General features: G+C 40.3%; 1 protein-coding gene across 2 annotated transcripts in view; it reads right to left on the bottom strand.

Annotated features, from left to right (window-relative positions):
- PTPN14 (protein tyrosine phosphatase, non-receptor type 14) overlaps window positions 1-17,612 on the bottom strand; it is a 205,396-nt gene that overhangs the window by 116,776 nt on the left and 71,008 nt on the right. The window contains exon 3 of one of the 2 annotated variants that reach the window (XM_025390270.1): window positions 1-328. In XM_025390270.1, coding sequence (XP_025246055.1) covers window positions 1-174 — 174 coding nt within the window. In that variant the 5' untranslated portion in view covers window positions 175-328. Of the gene's footprint in view, window positions 696-17,612 lie in introns of those variants that run through there. The other variant, XM_025390280.1, reaches the window with a different exon arrangement.

Genomic DNA, 17,612 nt, shown 5'->3' with positions numbered 1-17,612 from the left:
CTCTCGCAGCTCCAGCCTCTGGGCCACAGCCTCCAGGCATTCTTGCCCTGTGCTTTCCACCGACAGCGTGCACTCGATAACATTGCTGTCCAGCAGGCGAATCCGTGTAACAAAGCAGTTCTTGCTCAGGACGTTGTAGCGCCGTGTCCGGCGGAGCTTCAGACCAAAAGGCATGGCTATGTGGTCCTCGGACGCCGCCCTCCTATCCTGGCGCACCCGCCCCTGAGACGGCCTTAACAGTTTCGTGACTGGAAAATTACACTACCACCTGTGCTCCTCCAGGTAGGGAAAAGGGTGTCCATGCCCAGTGTGGCCCTCTGGAAGATAGCTGTAAATGCAAAAGAAACACCACGGTCATACTCCAGAAGGGACCTGTCAATGGTACCATATTCCACACACACAGAAGCGCACACCCCCCTGCCAACAGATCACCATCCAGATTTGATAACCTGCAAGTTCTGGAACTCCTAAGTGTCTTGGCAGAGCCCATGCCCTATGCCTTATCTTACAAGGGTGATACGATAAAAGCTACTTTACAGTTGAAGAAACGAAGGTTCAAAGAGATTAAAGAATTCATTCACAGGTGCACAGTGTAAATGGCAAAGCCAGAATTTAAACCAATGTCTACATAACTTCAGTTCACATGCTTTTTTCACTATGCAATATTGTCCACTCAAGAAAGTGCTAGGAGGCTGGGCGTGGTGACTGGTGCCTATAATCCCAGCATTTTGGGAGGTTGAGGCCGAAGGGTTACTTAAGCCCTGGAGTCCAAGACCAGCCTGGACAACACAATGAGACCCTGTCTCTACAAAAAAAAAAAAAAAAAAAAATTAGCCAGGCATGATGGCATGTGCCTGTAGTCCCAGCTACTTGGGAGGCTGAGATGGGAGGCTCTCTTGAGCCTGGGAGGCCAAGGCTGCAGTGATCCATGATCATGCCACTGCACTCCAGCTCGGGCAACAGAGTAAGATTCTGTCTCAAATAAAAAATAAAATAAAATAAAATACAAATTAAAAAGCCCACTAGGAGTGGAACTTGAACACTAGTGTTTTGCTTTTGAAATTTCTAAATATAGTGTCTCATTCCAACTTCATGAACAACCCTATGGTGTCTATTTTACAGATGAAAAAAGTAAGGTTTAATGACTTAAGTGCCTCACTGAATTTAAAATTTGATCTTGTTCCTCCTCACTCTTTGCAACACTGCCTCTTTACTTTTATTAACATTATTTACTTTTATTTTCATGTCTTATGTAAACACTTTATTATTTAATTAGAATGAATGATAAAGTGGTGGGAATATGCATTTAATATAATCAGCTACTTCCTTTTTTTTTTCTTTTTCTTTTTTTTGAGACGCAGTCTCACCTTGTTGCCCAGGCTGGAGTGCAGTGGTGCAATCTTGGCTCAGTGCAACCTCCACCTCCCAGGATCAAGAGATTCTCCTGCCTCAGCTTCCCAAGTAGCTGGCATTACAGGCACCTGCCACCACACCTATTTTTTATTTTATTTTTTTTAGTAGAGATGGGGTTTTACCATGTTGGCCAGGCTAGTCTTGAACTCCTGAACTCATGTGATCCACCTGCCTTGGTTTTCCAAAGTACTGGGGTTACAAGCGTGAGCCAACACACCTGGCCAGCTAGCTACTTCCATTTTTTTTTTTTAATGGAAAGATATGAATTCTTCAAAGCACTTAAAAATCACAACTCTTTGTCCTTTTTTCAACAAATATTTAGACAGATGTGGGGAACCACCCTACTATCATCTTGTTCCTTTACAAAATCTTGATGCAAAAGTCCTGTAACCAAATCACAGATAATTTAACTTACTATTATAGTAACAAGACTTATTGACACCCTGATGTCCCACCAAATGAAAGTGATGACATTATTGCCATGGATAACACAAGAATAAAATAACAACAAAAGTGGCCTTATTGCTCCATCCTGAGCCAGCAATCTTGCTGGGAGGCTCATCACACTTGTCTTTCAAAGAAGCCAGAAATGTCCAGAAAGCTCTTCTGTCCAAATGTTCTGTTCTCCATTAAGCCCAACGGACTACCTCTTGCTCATCTGATTGTTTTGTTAACTAGATTCAGGCAGATCCACTCAGAATTTATACTCTTCATCCATCTGCCCACACAGAATTACCTACCCCCTGAGCCCCAAGACACTTGGATGTACAAATAGGAATAGCTACTACTTGTAGGAATTCTTAAATTAATAAATAAAATGGCTTCAATATTTACAAACCACTCCCTGCCGGTCCTCATGCCTCACAGGGGTTGTCAGGGTATAACCCTGCAACACAGCAAAACACACTCCCCAGCCTCCCACAGCAGGTCTTTGATATTTGCCGTGGGCACATTCCTTAACATGACAGGTATATGTTTTATGATGGCTTAAAATACATATGCTAGAAACTCTGGCTTGGTAAAATATATTAACATTTCTAAATCACTTTATGTTGGCAGAGTATCATGTTTACCTCTAAGGTAAGCCAGTCTGATCTCTTGATAGGTACAGAAAAGAATATGAAATGACCCACTCACCCCCAACCCCAAGAAAAACAGTGGGGGGAGCCAAAATTCAAACACACAGTCCTTAGGTGTTTACTACTCATGAGTTTCCCTCAACTTATTAAAGCACAGAAGAGAAGAGGCCAATATTCAATTCCTGCATTAACCAGAGAGCCTCAAACAGAGAAAAATATTTGCTCTGTGGGCACAAGCCACATTTCTAATCCTGAGCCAGGCACTTTACATTTGGGTGTGTGTCTCACTGTAAACACCTAGGAAAGAATGTGGCTGGCTTGGTACACACTGCTCCCAGCAAAAACCATCTCTACTACATATTCTATGGGACATCATTCGCAATGCATAACTAGTGAAATAAAAAGCAAACTTTAAACAACATGTATAGATGACTGCAATTTTTATGATAAACAAAAACACAGAAAAAGGAAAGAATGTAAGTGCGGCAAAATTATTATCTCAGAGCTACTTGATATTAAACAGAATTCTAACCTTGTATATTTCTATTTCTAACCTTGTATTGTTCTAGCATCTTACAGCTGTCTTACATTATTTTTGTAAATAAAGATTATTTTAAAGTACATTATCTGCTGAAAATGGTGTATCAGGAGCAATGGCTTTATATTCATGGCTAGCAGATAATCTGGTAATATATCTCCTAGAAAATACATATTTTGATTTCTAAAAGACTTTTAAAATCTCCAGTTGACAAAAATACTTGCAAGATATGGTATCAACAAAATGTTATAAGAAAACTGGTCTGATCCTTTTAAAAGTCAATGTCATGAAACAAAAATTGAGCATGGGGAGGGGGAGGTAGTACAGGCTGCTTCAGAGTAAAAGAGATTTAGGAATTATGAAAACGAAATGTAGTGTGTGAACCCTGATTAAATCCAGGTGTGGGAAAAAAAAATACTTGTAAAAAATTAGGATAATTAGGAAAGTTTGAAATAGAAAATAGAAATTAGATGACATTAATGTATTTTTATTAATTTTCTTCAGATTTTGATAGAATTGTGATTATATAGGAGAAGAGACAGAATTGTGTTAAGAGATGCCAGTGGATATATCAGGGTTTATAAAAAAAGTCATGATGCCTGTAACTTACTTTCCAATGTTTTTTTGAAAAACCAACACACAGCTGGGTGCGGTGGCTCACGCCTGTAATCCTAGCACTTTGGGAGGCCAAGACAGGTGGATCACCTGAGGTCAAGAGCTTGAGACCAGCCTGGCCAACATGATGAAGCCCCGTCTCTACCAAAAATACAAAAATTAGCCAGTCATGGTGGTGTGTGCCTGTGATCCCAGCTACTCGGGAGGCTGAGGCAGGAGAATCGCTTGAACCCAGGAGGCGGAGGTTGCAGTGAGCTGAGATGGCACTATTGCATTCCAGCCTGAGCAACAGAGCAAAAAATCCACATCAAAAAAAAAAGAAAAGAAAAAGAAAAGAAAAGGAAAACCAACACATACACCATACACACATAAGCACTTCTATAAATTCAAAGTTAAAACAAATACACAAAATGTTAACAGTTGTTGAATCTAACTGTGAGTATACAGACATTCACTCTACTGTTCTTTTAGGTTTTGTATATACCTAAAAGTTTTCATAATCAAAAGTGAAAAAGAAGGCAATCCTTAGTGCAGGTAGTAAACATGCTCACACCTAATCACTGCTGAATTTAAATGATGCTGCCTCTTTCTATGGACTTCTCTGATCCTTAGTATCACAGGTAGTCTGTTCTGTCTGAATTCCCACAGCCATTGGTGCTTATTTTAACATACTAATCTAGCTTATGTTAAAAATATCAGCACAGGGAGGCCGAGATGGGCGGATCACGAGGTCAGGAGATCGAGACCATCCTGGCTAGCACGGTGAAACCCCGTCTCTACTAAAAAATACAAAAAAAAAAACTAGCCGGGTGAGGTGGCGGGTGCCTGTAGTCCCAGCTACTCGGGAGGCTGAGGCAGGAGAATGGCATAAACCTGGGAGGCGGAGCTTGCAGTGAGCTGAGATTCGGCCACTGCACTCCAGCCTGGGCGACAGAGCGAGACTCCGTCTCAAAAAAAAAAAAAAAAAAAAAAAAAAAAAAAATATCAGCACATTTTGACACTAAACTCCCTCAGAGTTAGAAACACATTTTTTCACCTCTAACACACACATCATTTACCTACATTAAAAGTTCATGACATTTTCACCCAGGACTTGCATAGCCACAGAGCTGTGCTTCTGGAAAGAACTTTCAGGCACTCATTTAAGACATCTCTTACCTTTAGGAATGGCTACACCTAAATTATCCCAGGTAAACAATCTGCTTGACACTAATCTATAATAATAGGATTAGAGAAAAAGATCTCTTAGTCCTTTTCATTTCAATATTTTTATACTCTGTGAATTTATCCACTACTTTTAAGTTCTCAAAAAAGCCATAGCACATATGTTAAAATTCCATCTTTTACCCATCCACACAGGCACAGAGCTCCACCTCAAATGTAACTCAGCTCCCTGCTATATTTTATGCCCAATAGGAATACCTCTGCTTTGTCATTAGAACAGGGAGTAAAATATCTACTATAAAGTAGACTTGATGTGAAATCCACTCTAAGCATCTCCTTTCTGTTAAATAGTCGGGCTCCTGGAACCTTTCCAACTTTCCCCATGTGGCTCTCTGGGGCCCCATCATATTCATTTGATCACATATACATTATAAAACCTGGAACTAAATGCCACATGCTCATAGGAATGTCACATGTTTAGACACTTTAGATTTTCCTAATAAAAACTTTTTCAAAAGAGTTATCTCTTATAACTCTTGAAAAATGAGGGCTCTTTATAGAGCTCTTTACTGTAAGTTCTACTTTTTTAAGAGAAAGGTCCGTTAAAAATAAAAAGTCAAAGAGTCAGCCCTAATGGAAACTACGACTTAGGGTGCTAGAGATGTGCCAATTTAGGTTCAATAACTGTAACCAAGGAACCACTCTAGTGGGGGATGGTGATAGTGGGGGAGCACGGGGAAAGGCGGGGGTATGTGGGAAATCTTTAAGACTTCCCTTCAATTTTGCCATGAACTTAAAAGTGCTCCCAAAAATCAAGTCTATTTTTTAAAATAAACAGAAATAAGCTACTTAATAGTTCTATTGACCTATTCTTTAAGAACATATCTAATAAATAATATTAAGTTGCAACTCTTGCTGAGACCCAGTCATAGAAATTAAAGAAACTATACAAATATGGCAGGCCAAAGTGGGAGGGTCACTTAAGTCCAGGATTTCAAGAACAGCCTGGGCAAAATAGCAAGACTTTGACCCTACAAAATAAAAATAAAAACAATAGCTGGACATGGTTTGTGTACCTGCAGTCTCAGCTACTTGGAAGGCTGAGGCAGGAGGATCACTTGAGCCCAGGAATTTGAGGCTGCAGTGAACTATAATTATGCCACCACACTCCAGCTGGGCAACAGAGCAAGACTCTATTTCTAAGTAAAATATAGATCATAAAGCTAACAATGCTGACTCCTAATTTTTTTCAATACTGTGATTTTTTTCTAATTTCAAAACAATCTTCTAACCCACTTTTTCCTAAGAGCATCTTATAAAGAAAGTAACCTGGGACACTATTGGGGTGATGGTTATACTAAAAGCCCAGACTTCACCATTATGCAATACAGCCATGTAAAAAAACTGCACTTGGCCGGGCACGGTGGCTCAGCCCTGTAATCCCAACACTTTGGGAGGCCAGGACGAGTGATCACTTGAGGTCAGGAGTTCAGGACCAGCCTGGCTAACATGGTAAAACCCTGTCTCTACTAAAAATACAAAAAATTAGCCAGGTGTGGTGGCGGATGCCTGTATTCCCAGCTACTCAGGAGGCTGAGGCAGGAGAGTCACCTGAACCCGGGAGGCAGAGGTTGCAGTGAGCCAAGATTGTGCCACTACACCCCAGCCTGGGCAAAGAGAGAAAAACTCTTTCAAAAAAAAAAAAAAAAAAAAAAAAAAAAAACTGCACTTGAGTGACCAACCGTGCCGACATGGCGAAACCCAATCTCTACCAAAAAAATATATATAAATTGGCCAGACATGGTGGCAGGCGCCTGTAATCCCAGCTACTCGGGAGGCTGAGGCAGGAGAATCACTTGAATCCGGGAGGCAGAGGTTTCAGTGAACCAAGATCGTGCCACTGCACTCCAGCCTGGGTGAGAAGAGCAAAATTCCATCTCAAAAAACAAACAAACAAAAAAACTGCACTTGAACCCCCTAAATCTATTTAAAAAATAAAAATAAAAAAAGACTTAGATTTTCACCCTTCCGTGATGAAAGTAATTCGGAATACAAAGCACGGGGGAATGACAGGGAAAGTGCAGTAAACTCTCTGAACTCTTCAGCTTCCGGGGTCTTTGTCTCAGTAAAGCCACTGGAAACTGAAAGCTGAAGACTAAAGAGAGGGAAAAATCCTCATTCGACTGAAGTTGAGCCGAGCGGTTCTAAGAACCAAGGTTTACTATTAGGGAGAGGAACACGCACAAACTTTCATGCAAGTACTGGCTTTAACTAGAGAGGGGCAGAATGAATGGCAAAGTACTTATCCTCTTTTAGCCTCAGTTTACTCACCTATGAAATTAATACCTACCCCACCTATTTGTGAGAAGTGAGAAAATAGTTCTAGTGAGCACTCAGGAAGTGTGGGCAAGTGTACTTCCTACTCTTCTCATAGTTTCAGAGTATGCTAGGTTTGCTCAAAGCATGGCCAAGGAGTTGTGTAAAGAGGAAATTGAGTACTTCACCACCTACTGTAGAGAAAGTCTTTTTAAAGGTTAAAAACGAAGGTAGGGGGTGGGGCAGCAAAGCAGAGTTTAACATGAAGCTATGACAATCCCATGGAAACAATGACCAAGTAGAATGCTGAATCATGCATTTTCTTAGTTCAACCACTGCTACCTGGTTATCCCACAAACTCAGACACCTGAAGCATAAAGGAGAAAATCTCGGACTAAATGTCCTCTGAAGAGCCCATCCTGGATGGGAAGATTTCTTATTCTAGCCAATAGCATGTGTACGGCAATCCCAACCAGTGTTGCGATTGTCCTTCTTTCCCCAGGGGAAATTAATACGAAATTCCCTTGGTCTTATAAAATCCATGAGGCCGTGTCTCTACAGCTCCTGGTGTATCGCAGAGTCTCTCATCCTACGATCACTCTCATGTGTGTCTCAGCTCCCCAGTCAGAGTCCTGAAGGGAAAGACCCATATTGGAGTCAGCTTTGTGGCCTTCTATAATCATAACATGGAGCTTTATACATGGCAGGAAGTGAAATAAATGTTTGTCATTGATATGGTTTGAATACATGTCCTCACCAAATATCATGTTGAATTGTAATTCCCCGATGTCAGAGGTGTCCAGGCCATAGGGGTGGCTCCCTTCTGGCTTGGTGCTATCCTCAGGATACTGAGTTCTTCTGAGATCTAGTTGTTGTAAAGTCTGGCACCTCCCCCGACCCCGCTTGCTCTCTTGCCCCCTCCTCTCCTGCCATATGCAACACCTGCTCCCCTCCTTCACCTTCCACCATGATTGAAAGCTCCAGGAGGCCCTCACCAGAAGCAGAGCGGATGCTGGTGCCATGCTTCCCGTAGAGCCTGCAGAAGCATGAGCCAATTCAACCTCTTTTCTTGTAAGTTACCCAGTGTCAGGTATTTCTTCATAGCCATGCAAGAACAGACTAACACAATCATTACGAAGAAAGAATGAATCCTGAGATCACTGGGTTTTTGACACTAAGGCAGGGCAGGAGTCTCCAGCATGACCTCAGTGACCTGGAGCCTTAGATGGGTTTGAGTTTTGGGTTCTTAAGAGAGAGAGGGTTAAGCTACAAAGAAAAAGGATCAGAGTTAAGTTATTCCACTCACTCATGCTTTTTCAGGGGAAAAAATTGAACTTGGGTTTCCAAAAGAACATTCCCACCACCCAAGTTTTCCTTTTCTAGCCCCCGATCTGTCTTATACTGGGGTATTCTCACAGACAGAGATTGCACATCCAGACAAGTTCCTTGCAACAAATACAATGGAACTACTGAGATGATAAAAAGTGTTTTAGTGTACCCATGCTTGCTGAAAGCAATTTGTTGGGATATTTGCTCTGTAAACATCACATTTTAAAGGTCTTTTACATAGAATAGGCTACATTGCAAGAGAACATAGAGAAAACCTTCAGTCACTTCTAAAATTCACTTCTGAGTAGTCAATCAGCTTCCTAAACTCTAAAGTGTAAGTTTCCATCTTTACCTATGAACTGTGCATTTCCAGTATTTTGTTCTCTCATTTTTAATTAAAAAAAAAAAATCTTCAAAGTTAAAAACACAAAGCAAAGAAAGCTTTCTCACAATTTAGAAAAGGTCATTTGGCAGAGCAAATAAATCTTTAAATATGATGGGTAAGAAGAGGAGAGATCTTTCACAAATATCAACCAAATGCAGCATGTTCCTCTTTATTGAATTACCTGCACAATCTATTTAGTGTTTTATTGAATTACCTGCACAGGCAAATGAAAGACAGTAGTTCAAATCCAAATCCTAAACATGGTCACCACACTTTCTTTTTAGTCTCCGTGCTATACTATGTATACTTAACTCTTTATTTTTTTCTTAAAGGTAAGTTCTGAACTTGCCAAAAGAAGCTAACTGCTATTCAATTACATCCTATATTTACCAACAGTCTTTGGAATTTCTCCAGCATTCCATATTATTACAACTCCCAAGGACATTTCACAGACCTGTGTAATCTTGGTGAGGGTGTAAGAAAGGAAAAACTGATGCAGCTAGTCTGTGCTGTGTATAAACCTGCATAGGGCACAGCTCAGTTTTGATAGTACTAGGTCATTTTCCTAAGGAAAGGCTAAAAAAAGTGATGAGGTGGGAGGGGATGGGAAAGAATATTGAAAATGTCTACTCTTATTTTCCTTTAAAGGAAGGCAGAAAGGAAATTAGTTTTGTGCAGTGCAAATGAAATTATTAGTTTTTTCTATCAATCAGTTTTAGAGCTGTACAGTACCCAAATCATATCCATACATCAAATTATTTTTAGCCAAGTAAAGCTTTTTCCGTAAGGTTTAAAACACAAGCCCCTAACTTTAGTTGCTAATGAAAATAACATCAACAACAAAGACTTTAAAAAGCACATTTTAAGATTCCATTATTTCCCTCCTAACTCACTTTTAGTCAGTGGTGAGATGGAAACTTGTCCTAAAACACATTTTCCATCTTTCTTACGCATTAACCATGTAAATGACCTTTCAAGCCTTTCTAAAGCTGTATGTGAAATTGGAAAAGAAAGATTCCTGCTGTGTTATAACTCATTACAGTAATACCTCACCTATATGAAACGTGGCTACACAGCAACCTGATCTATGCAGAACACAGCCAAAAACCAAGAAATGCAGCCAAAACATCCTTTGAGCAGTTAAATATCACCAAACTCTTAATTCCAACATCATACAAAAGAACACCCTCAGTTCATTTACTCTAACTTTAAGTACAGTTCTTTACAAGTTCCTTGACCTTGCTTCTAGCCCTTAACAGATTTCAAAGAGACAAGGGGCTGTTATTACAGACAAGCACATTGACATGGGATAAAAAATGGCAACAAGGTAGGTGACACGTAAATGATTAAAATACACACTCCAGAGCATACAAATCAGTGTCCAAAATGCCCTGTAGTAAATAGGAACAATTAAATAGTATCCAGCATAATCTGTTTAAGAAGGAAGAAAATAAATACATTTTTAAGTAAGTCCCATCCATGGTGGTTAAAAAGCCTCCATAACCCGGAAGCACTTTCACCAGATAGGTGGTTCTCTATCTTGTACATCCCTAACACTGTGAACTCTTGGGGTAAGGGGGTGGCTTCAAGAGGCAATCTTCTAGGAGGACAAGTTAGTCTGAAAAAGCTCCCCCAGTTATTGTTTTAAAAGATCATTTCTCCACCCCCTGCTTTAAGGATTACTGTCTTGAGATTTCCAGAGAGACATAATTTTCCCACAGGAAGCAACTTAGAACAGGGAAGTTTTCATTTTTGACCTTAGCGAAACTTTCCTCTGAAGGCATTCGAAGTACATCTTGAATACTTATGGATAAAATAATGTTGTCTGGGATTTGCTTTTAAAATCACAGGGGTTTGGGAACTGGGTGGGGGTGCAGATGAGGCACCACTATGAGTTGACAGCCCTTGAAGGTGGAAGACAGGTATGTCAGGGGTCTCACCATTCTCTACAGCTTTGTATGTGCCTAAAATTTCCATAATAATAAGCTGGGGTTTGTAAAATAAAAAAATTTATTAAGTGATACTTTTTAAAGTAACCTGGTAAAACAGATAACAGTGCTCACTTTTTTACATTACAAGAAAAAAAGGGTCAGAATTTTCCCTCCAAACTAACTCCTTTGTCCTTCCAAAATAGAACCTGGGTTTCACTAGATAAACGGAAAGCAATAGTTTTTCCCTTCATTATTAAAAGGCAGTAGGAAAAATTCTTCCTGTAAGTAAAATGACAAATTCTTTAAAATGTAAAGTACCACCAACTGGGCATAAAATAAAGGACTCTTCCTGATCCAGTTTGCATAATCAATTCCATCAGAATACCTGACTCTGGTTTACTCTCAAATGAGCTTTGTCTAGTCACGCCAGGAATGCTTTGTTGTAAGACACCCCACCCTTCTTTGAGAGACGTGCAATCTGCAACTCTTCAATTCCAGTTTTTTTTGCTGTCAGTATCTATATCCACAATGATGTATGTCCTAGAATGTCAGAGCTTATTAAACCTAAAAATCAGAATGGGAAATTCCCCACAAGTGTCAGAGCACTAAGAAGGTGATAATGAGCACCGCCGTTTATGAAGCAGACACACTGATGGGGCACTCTGCTGAGCACAATCTCAACAGCCCTATGACGACAGAACTACTCTTGCTACACCACCCCATTTTACAGACTAAGGACTGAGGCTAAAGAGAGGAAATAACTTCCTCCACAATCACTCAGCGACTAAAGACAATCAAGTTCAAACCCAGAGCTCCATTTGACCCCATCTTCTTACCCAATGAACCATGCTGATATGACACAGAAAGAGGGTTATCAGCTATGACCTTATGACATAAAAGTAACAATGACAATAGCAAGCACCCACATTCTACAAAAAACAACTGTGACATACCATCAGCAGTTTATCTTTGCTCACCCACAGTGGACATTACTCAGATATGGTGGAGGGGACCCTGAGGCTGGGACCCAATTTCAGCCCGAGGAAGCTGTATCCAGAAGGCAAGGTAGCAGAATCAGGGTCCCATCCCAGCCGTAGCACCCTGCCAGAGCCTCTTACCTAGATGGCTTATTCTACTGTGCCACTGTGTTGTGGAGTGAGAGAACCTGAGCATATCGCGTAGAACCTCTTCAAAAACCAATTTGAAAAACACAATCACAAAAGCAAATGGAAAGGTTTTCCAGCCAGAGCATACATATGACTCACTCATCAAATCAAAAGAAACTCGCTGAGGATAAACACACCTTTAGCTTACTTAGCTCTTTTCCGGAGATATGCGCCCCGCAGGGACAGAAGTAGCCAAGGAAGAAGCACTATCCAGGAGAGACAGTTCCATGTGACCTCCCTCAGCAAAGCTTTCCACACCTTCCTTTCCCCTGTTTCCTTCCTCCCATGCCTGAGTGAGCTCCCTCAACTTCCCTCCCATGTCCAGGGTGTCACTTCCTATCTAAATAGTGAGCAGCAGCCAAGCTACTCTGCTAGCTCTCTCCATCTGGGTCTGAGCATCCAGCACTGAGCTTCCCTGGGAATGTCACCTCATTTGCTGGTTTCTCCAGCCCCAACAGTGAGCCTCACCCAGAAGCAGTCATTTCCATGCTTAAGTCACTTACACACTGCATAACCATGGGTCCGAAGCTGGTTCGCTCCCTGAATTTCTAACATGGGGATGAAAACAGTCCCCACCACCTAGAGTTGTTGGGAGGGTTATAAGTTAATAATCTATAAATTCCTGGCACATGGTAAGCACTGTTTATGTGTTTGCCATCACTGCCGTTCTTATCCTTGCTACTTCACAGAATACTGCAGGAAGCCCAAGGAAACATACTGACTGCTAAATACCACAGTTGTAAAAATGTTTTCCCAACAAGCCAATAGTTACAGACCAGAGAATTTTTAAAGTTAAGGCTGCTTATCACAAGGAGAAAAAATATGAAACCAAAACATGCAACTACAGGTCCCACTGACTGGGAACCGTGACAGGGTGCCCAGTGGGTTTCAGATCTGTGACCACTCCAGTGAATCAGGAGTACAACCACCAGGTGGATTCTAGTGTATAATGCAATCGCTTCTCCAGAGCCAAGAAGCTGAATCAGAGGGGAGAAAGAATGAAAACAGGTATGAACTAGTGTCAGCTGTTAAAGAGTTGTATAATCCCAACTGATGTAATCAAATGTTAATTACTAATAGGGAAAAACAAAGCTTCTAAACAGACATGGTCGTGCTGCTTCTTAAAGGTATACCATGGCCACACATGCACGCACACGCACCACAAACCCATTACAATTGTTCTTTCTTCTCTCTGTCCCCTGCCTTGTAAAGACACACAACACACACATACCCCACGCTACTTAAGTGGACACTTGCAACAACTTACGCTGTACTAAGTAGCTCTCAGTGACATTACAAAGAAAAAGAACCTGTCTAATGCTAGCACAATAACTTTACTGCTGTAAAAATAATTTGTTAGCATACTATCATTCCTGTTACCATCGGTGACCTCAAAACAAGATTTGTTCAGCTGCTTGCATCAGTGCTGAGCAAGCCTGGGCCTCAAGGGATGAGATACTGCATGTGGGGATGGCTCTTCCCCTGTCTGCAACCCTGTAGGGTGTAAGCACATTAAGGAACAAGACGGCAAAAGTCAGGTGCTTCAGTTTTCAAGTGGGACTCTTAGCTCTTAAAAACTGCAAGACTTAACTGTGTACAATTTCTAACAAATTTGTATCTAATAAATACAGCAAATACTACACAGTAAACCTAAGTCAAGAGACTCATTTTGCTCTTCTGATTCACGTTTCAGAATGCTAAGAATTTCAAACCTCCCTGGTTAGAATAAACACCATTTACTAAAATTGTTGTACATAAGAAAAGAAATCTGTGGAAAAATAAATGTGTATTTCTTCTTCAATTAGATTATAAAAGGGCAGAAAGCAACAAAGTTTTATATAGTATTTGCACCCCAAATCCCTTTGCACTATAATTAGCACTGACTCTGAACTCAGCAATGTCACTCTAGGGAAACTTTCGTTGGAAATAAAAGCAGTGAATCTTAAAAATTCTGTATAAGGATGCTGCATTCAACGTCATCTGCAGTAGAGGGTGGCAACTCGTAACAACCTGAGTATCCATTATACATAGTTGAAGAACATTTTGGCATATCTACATTATTTAGGCTATTCTGCAGTTATTAAAAATTAGTTCAATCTATATTAGCTCTGAACAATGCTCATGATGTGTTACTAAGTAGGAAAAGCTGCAGAGTAATATATAAGGCAAAACCAAAGCAAATAAACCAGTTACCTTGTATATGTTTAGGTTTATATGAGCTTGGAGAAAACCATGGAGTATTTCCATACTCAGAGGGATAAGAGGAGGAACAGAGAAGAAACATCTACTTTCTCTTACACAATCTTTGGATTATCACCATTGTATTTGTGGTGGTGGGGGGGGGACAAAAAAAAAACTTAATCACCTAACACATATGGCTCCTCCTAAATACTACATATAAGAAAATTTGGAAGAAGTGCTCCTTCAGTAGAACATTCATGATTCATTGGTCATTTCAGCTATAATAGCCTTTAAATGATTACTATGTGCCAAGAAGTGTGCTAAAGACTTTTACATGTATTTTCTCATTTATCTTCACATGCCCAATTTATAGATAAGGAAACTGAGGCTACATAACCTGGCCAAGGCTCCAGAACTAGCAGGTGGCAAAGGCTGGCTCCAAAGCTCAATCTTTCCCCATTAGGTTATACCAAAAGATGTACGTTTACATAATAAAATAAGTAACAATATGTAATTATTTATTAATAAATAATATTTAGAGCACTCTCCCATTATCACATGGCTTTCAGCACCATATACAATCGTACATTGACTAAAAACAAAACGTACACAGTAGTACATTTTGCTTTAAAAACAAAAACAGGATCAAGCATTCCTTTTTAAAATTAGAATTTTTTGGTCTGGCACAGTGGCTCATGCCTGTAATCCCGGGACTTTGGGAGATCGAGGTGGAATGATCACTAGAGTCCAGGAGTTTGTGACCAGCCTGGTCAACATAGCAAGACCCACATCTCTACAAAAAATTTAAAAATTAACTGAATGTGGTGGTACATGCGTGTAGTCCCAGCTACTTAGGAGGCTGAGGCAGGAGGATTGCTTGAGCCTAGGAGCTCAAGGCTACAGTGAGCTATTGCATCACTGCCCTCCAAATGGGGCAACAGAACAAAAACCTTTTTTTTTGAGATGGAGTCTCACTCTGTCACCCAGGCTGGAATGCAATGGCGTGATCTCAGCTCACTGCAACCTCTGTCTCCCAAGTTCAAGCGATTCTCCTGTCTCAGTTTCCCAAGTAGCTGGGATTATAGGCGCCCACCACCATGCCTGGCTAATTTTTGTATTTTTAGTGGAGATGGGGTTTCACCATGTTGGCCAGGCTGGTCTCAAATTCCCGACCTCAGTGGATCTACTGCCTCGGCCTCCCAAATTGTTGGGATTACAGGCGTGAGCCATCGCACCTGACCCTGTCTTTATTATCCCCCCCCCCCAAAAAAAAAAGATTTATTAAAACAGCTTATGTCCTGAAATTTATTCTTTTGAATTATTAGGATTTGAAAGCTCAGTCTTTTTCTACTTTACCTAAATATTTTAATAACCTTTAATTTTTCTGATTATAAATTCATTATAAGAATATTAGAAATGATAGAAAACTAAAAGAAAAAAAATCAACCATGTCACCACCCAGAAAGGACCAATATTAAAATGTCTGCATATTTTATTCCATTATTTTAATTAAGTATATGTTTAATTCATTGTGTAACTGAGATTGTATCATCTTATTTGATCTCTTTCATCATTTATGATTACTATGTATTATTTTCTCATGCTATTAAAAATTTTTCAAAAACAATTTTAAACTGTTGCGTAATATTCCAGTGTATGGCTCACCATTTATGTAACCATTTGCTATTGTTGACAACTTAGGCTGGTTGTAATTTTTTGCTATTTTTCAAAAAGAGTTACCTATACTTCTGATTCTTTCTTTGGAATAGATTCTTCAAGAGTGTTATCAAGTCAAAAACTACACATTTTTAGAAGTCCCTTATTGCATACTCCTAAATTGCTTCCCAAATAAATGTTAAATGCAGAGGCTATCACAAATGACTATGATTTCCATTTCTTCACTTGTAAGATGACTGAAACAATGTTTTCTTAACCACTTCAACAAAAAGAAAAGACCCACACTTGCAGTCACAAGAACCAAGTTCTTGCTATATCTTTTTTCTCTTACTGGGTTACCTTAAGCATGGTTCCTCAAGATGGCAGAAAAGCTTTAGTAAAGGAGAATATCGATCCCAAAAGGGATACCTCAAAGTCTCAACGTCCTCATGTGAAGGAAGTTTAAGAAATAGTAAGCCTCCCAAAACCCAGTCTGTAACAAACAGGGGAACTGTGAACCTCAGGCACAGCCTGGGTATGATCAACCATCAAAAATATCAACAATCCCATCTCTCAGTAGCTACAGTGCCATGTCACAGCACCTCCACCTCAGAAGCAGATCTAAGGACAGGTTTTGAGAAATGTAATACTGTTGCCCCCCACCAAGTGTTAACTACAGAAACATTACTTGGCCCAAACATCAAATAACTGTACTCCCTTATATTTATATATCATTTCCTCAAAAATCATTATCTGAACAGCACAGAATATTGATTTCAATATTCCCCAAAGAACAAGAAAAGATACCCTCTCTGCCTACCAAGTCGTATGAAGTGATAGGTAAGGATAAAAACAGAGCAGCAGACATGCTGGGTGGCTGGGAAGAGAAGAGTCCACACAGAGGCAAGGAAAAGAAAGAAACAAGAAGTGGATGAAAATTTGCAATCATCCACACAGTGTTCTAGGGCTCAGGATAATCTACAAAACATGTCAAGTAAAAAGGAGAAAAGGAGATGACAAGGGTACATAATGGCTTAAAGAGAAAATAAGAACTTTAAGTAAGATTTTTTTGAGTAAAGATTATATCCAATCTCACTTTATTTCACGTGAATGCAACATTTGAAACAGAAGCAATTGGAGGGTCAAACAAACGCAGAATAAGAATAAAAATTGCCAGGTGCAGTAGCTCACGCCTACAGTCTCCAGCACTTTTGGAGGCCAAGGCAGGCAGATCATCTGAGGTCAGGAGTTCGAGACCACCCTGGCCAACATGGTGAAACCCCATCTCTACTAAAAATACAAAAAAAAAATTTAGCCGGGTGTGGTGGCGTGCACCTGTAGTCCTGTAATCCCAGCTACTTGGGAGGCTGAGGCAGGAGAATCACTTGAACCTGGGAGGCAGAGGTTGCAGTGAGCCAAGATCACACCATTGCACTCCAGCCTGGGCAACAAGAGCAAAACTCCATCTCAAAAAAAAAAAAAAAAAAAAAAAAGAATAAAAATTAAAATATTCTAGTTATCTATTACATATGATTTCTGAAAACTGTCTCATTTACACAGACCCTGGAGCCTTATGAAGTCATTAGTTCTCAAGAGTACTGCTGCTCTGAAGTCAGATTGGTAAACAAAGATTCCAATATAGACATTAAAATAGGCAAGAATGAGCTGGGCGCAGGTGACTCACGCCTGTAATCCCAGCACTTTGGGAGGCCAAGGTGGGCAGATCACGAGGTCAGGAGATCGAGACCATCCTGGCTAACACGGTAAAACCCCATCTCTACCAAAAATACAAAAAAATTAGCCAGGTGTGGTGATGGGCGCCTGTAGTCCCAGCTACCT

This window comes from Theropithecus gelada, chromosome 1 (genome assembly GCF_003255815.1).
Source record: "Theropithecus gelada isolate Dixy chromosome 1, Tgel_1.0, whole genome shotgun sequence".
NCBI lineage: Eukaryota > Metazoa > Chordata > Mammalia > Primates > Cercopithecidae > Theropithecus > Theropithecus gelada.
Note: the sequence above shows the minus strand (reverse complement) of the source record. Positions and strands in the feature narration are given on the sequence as shown.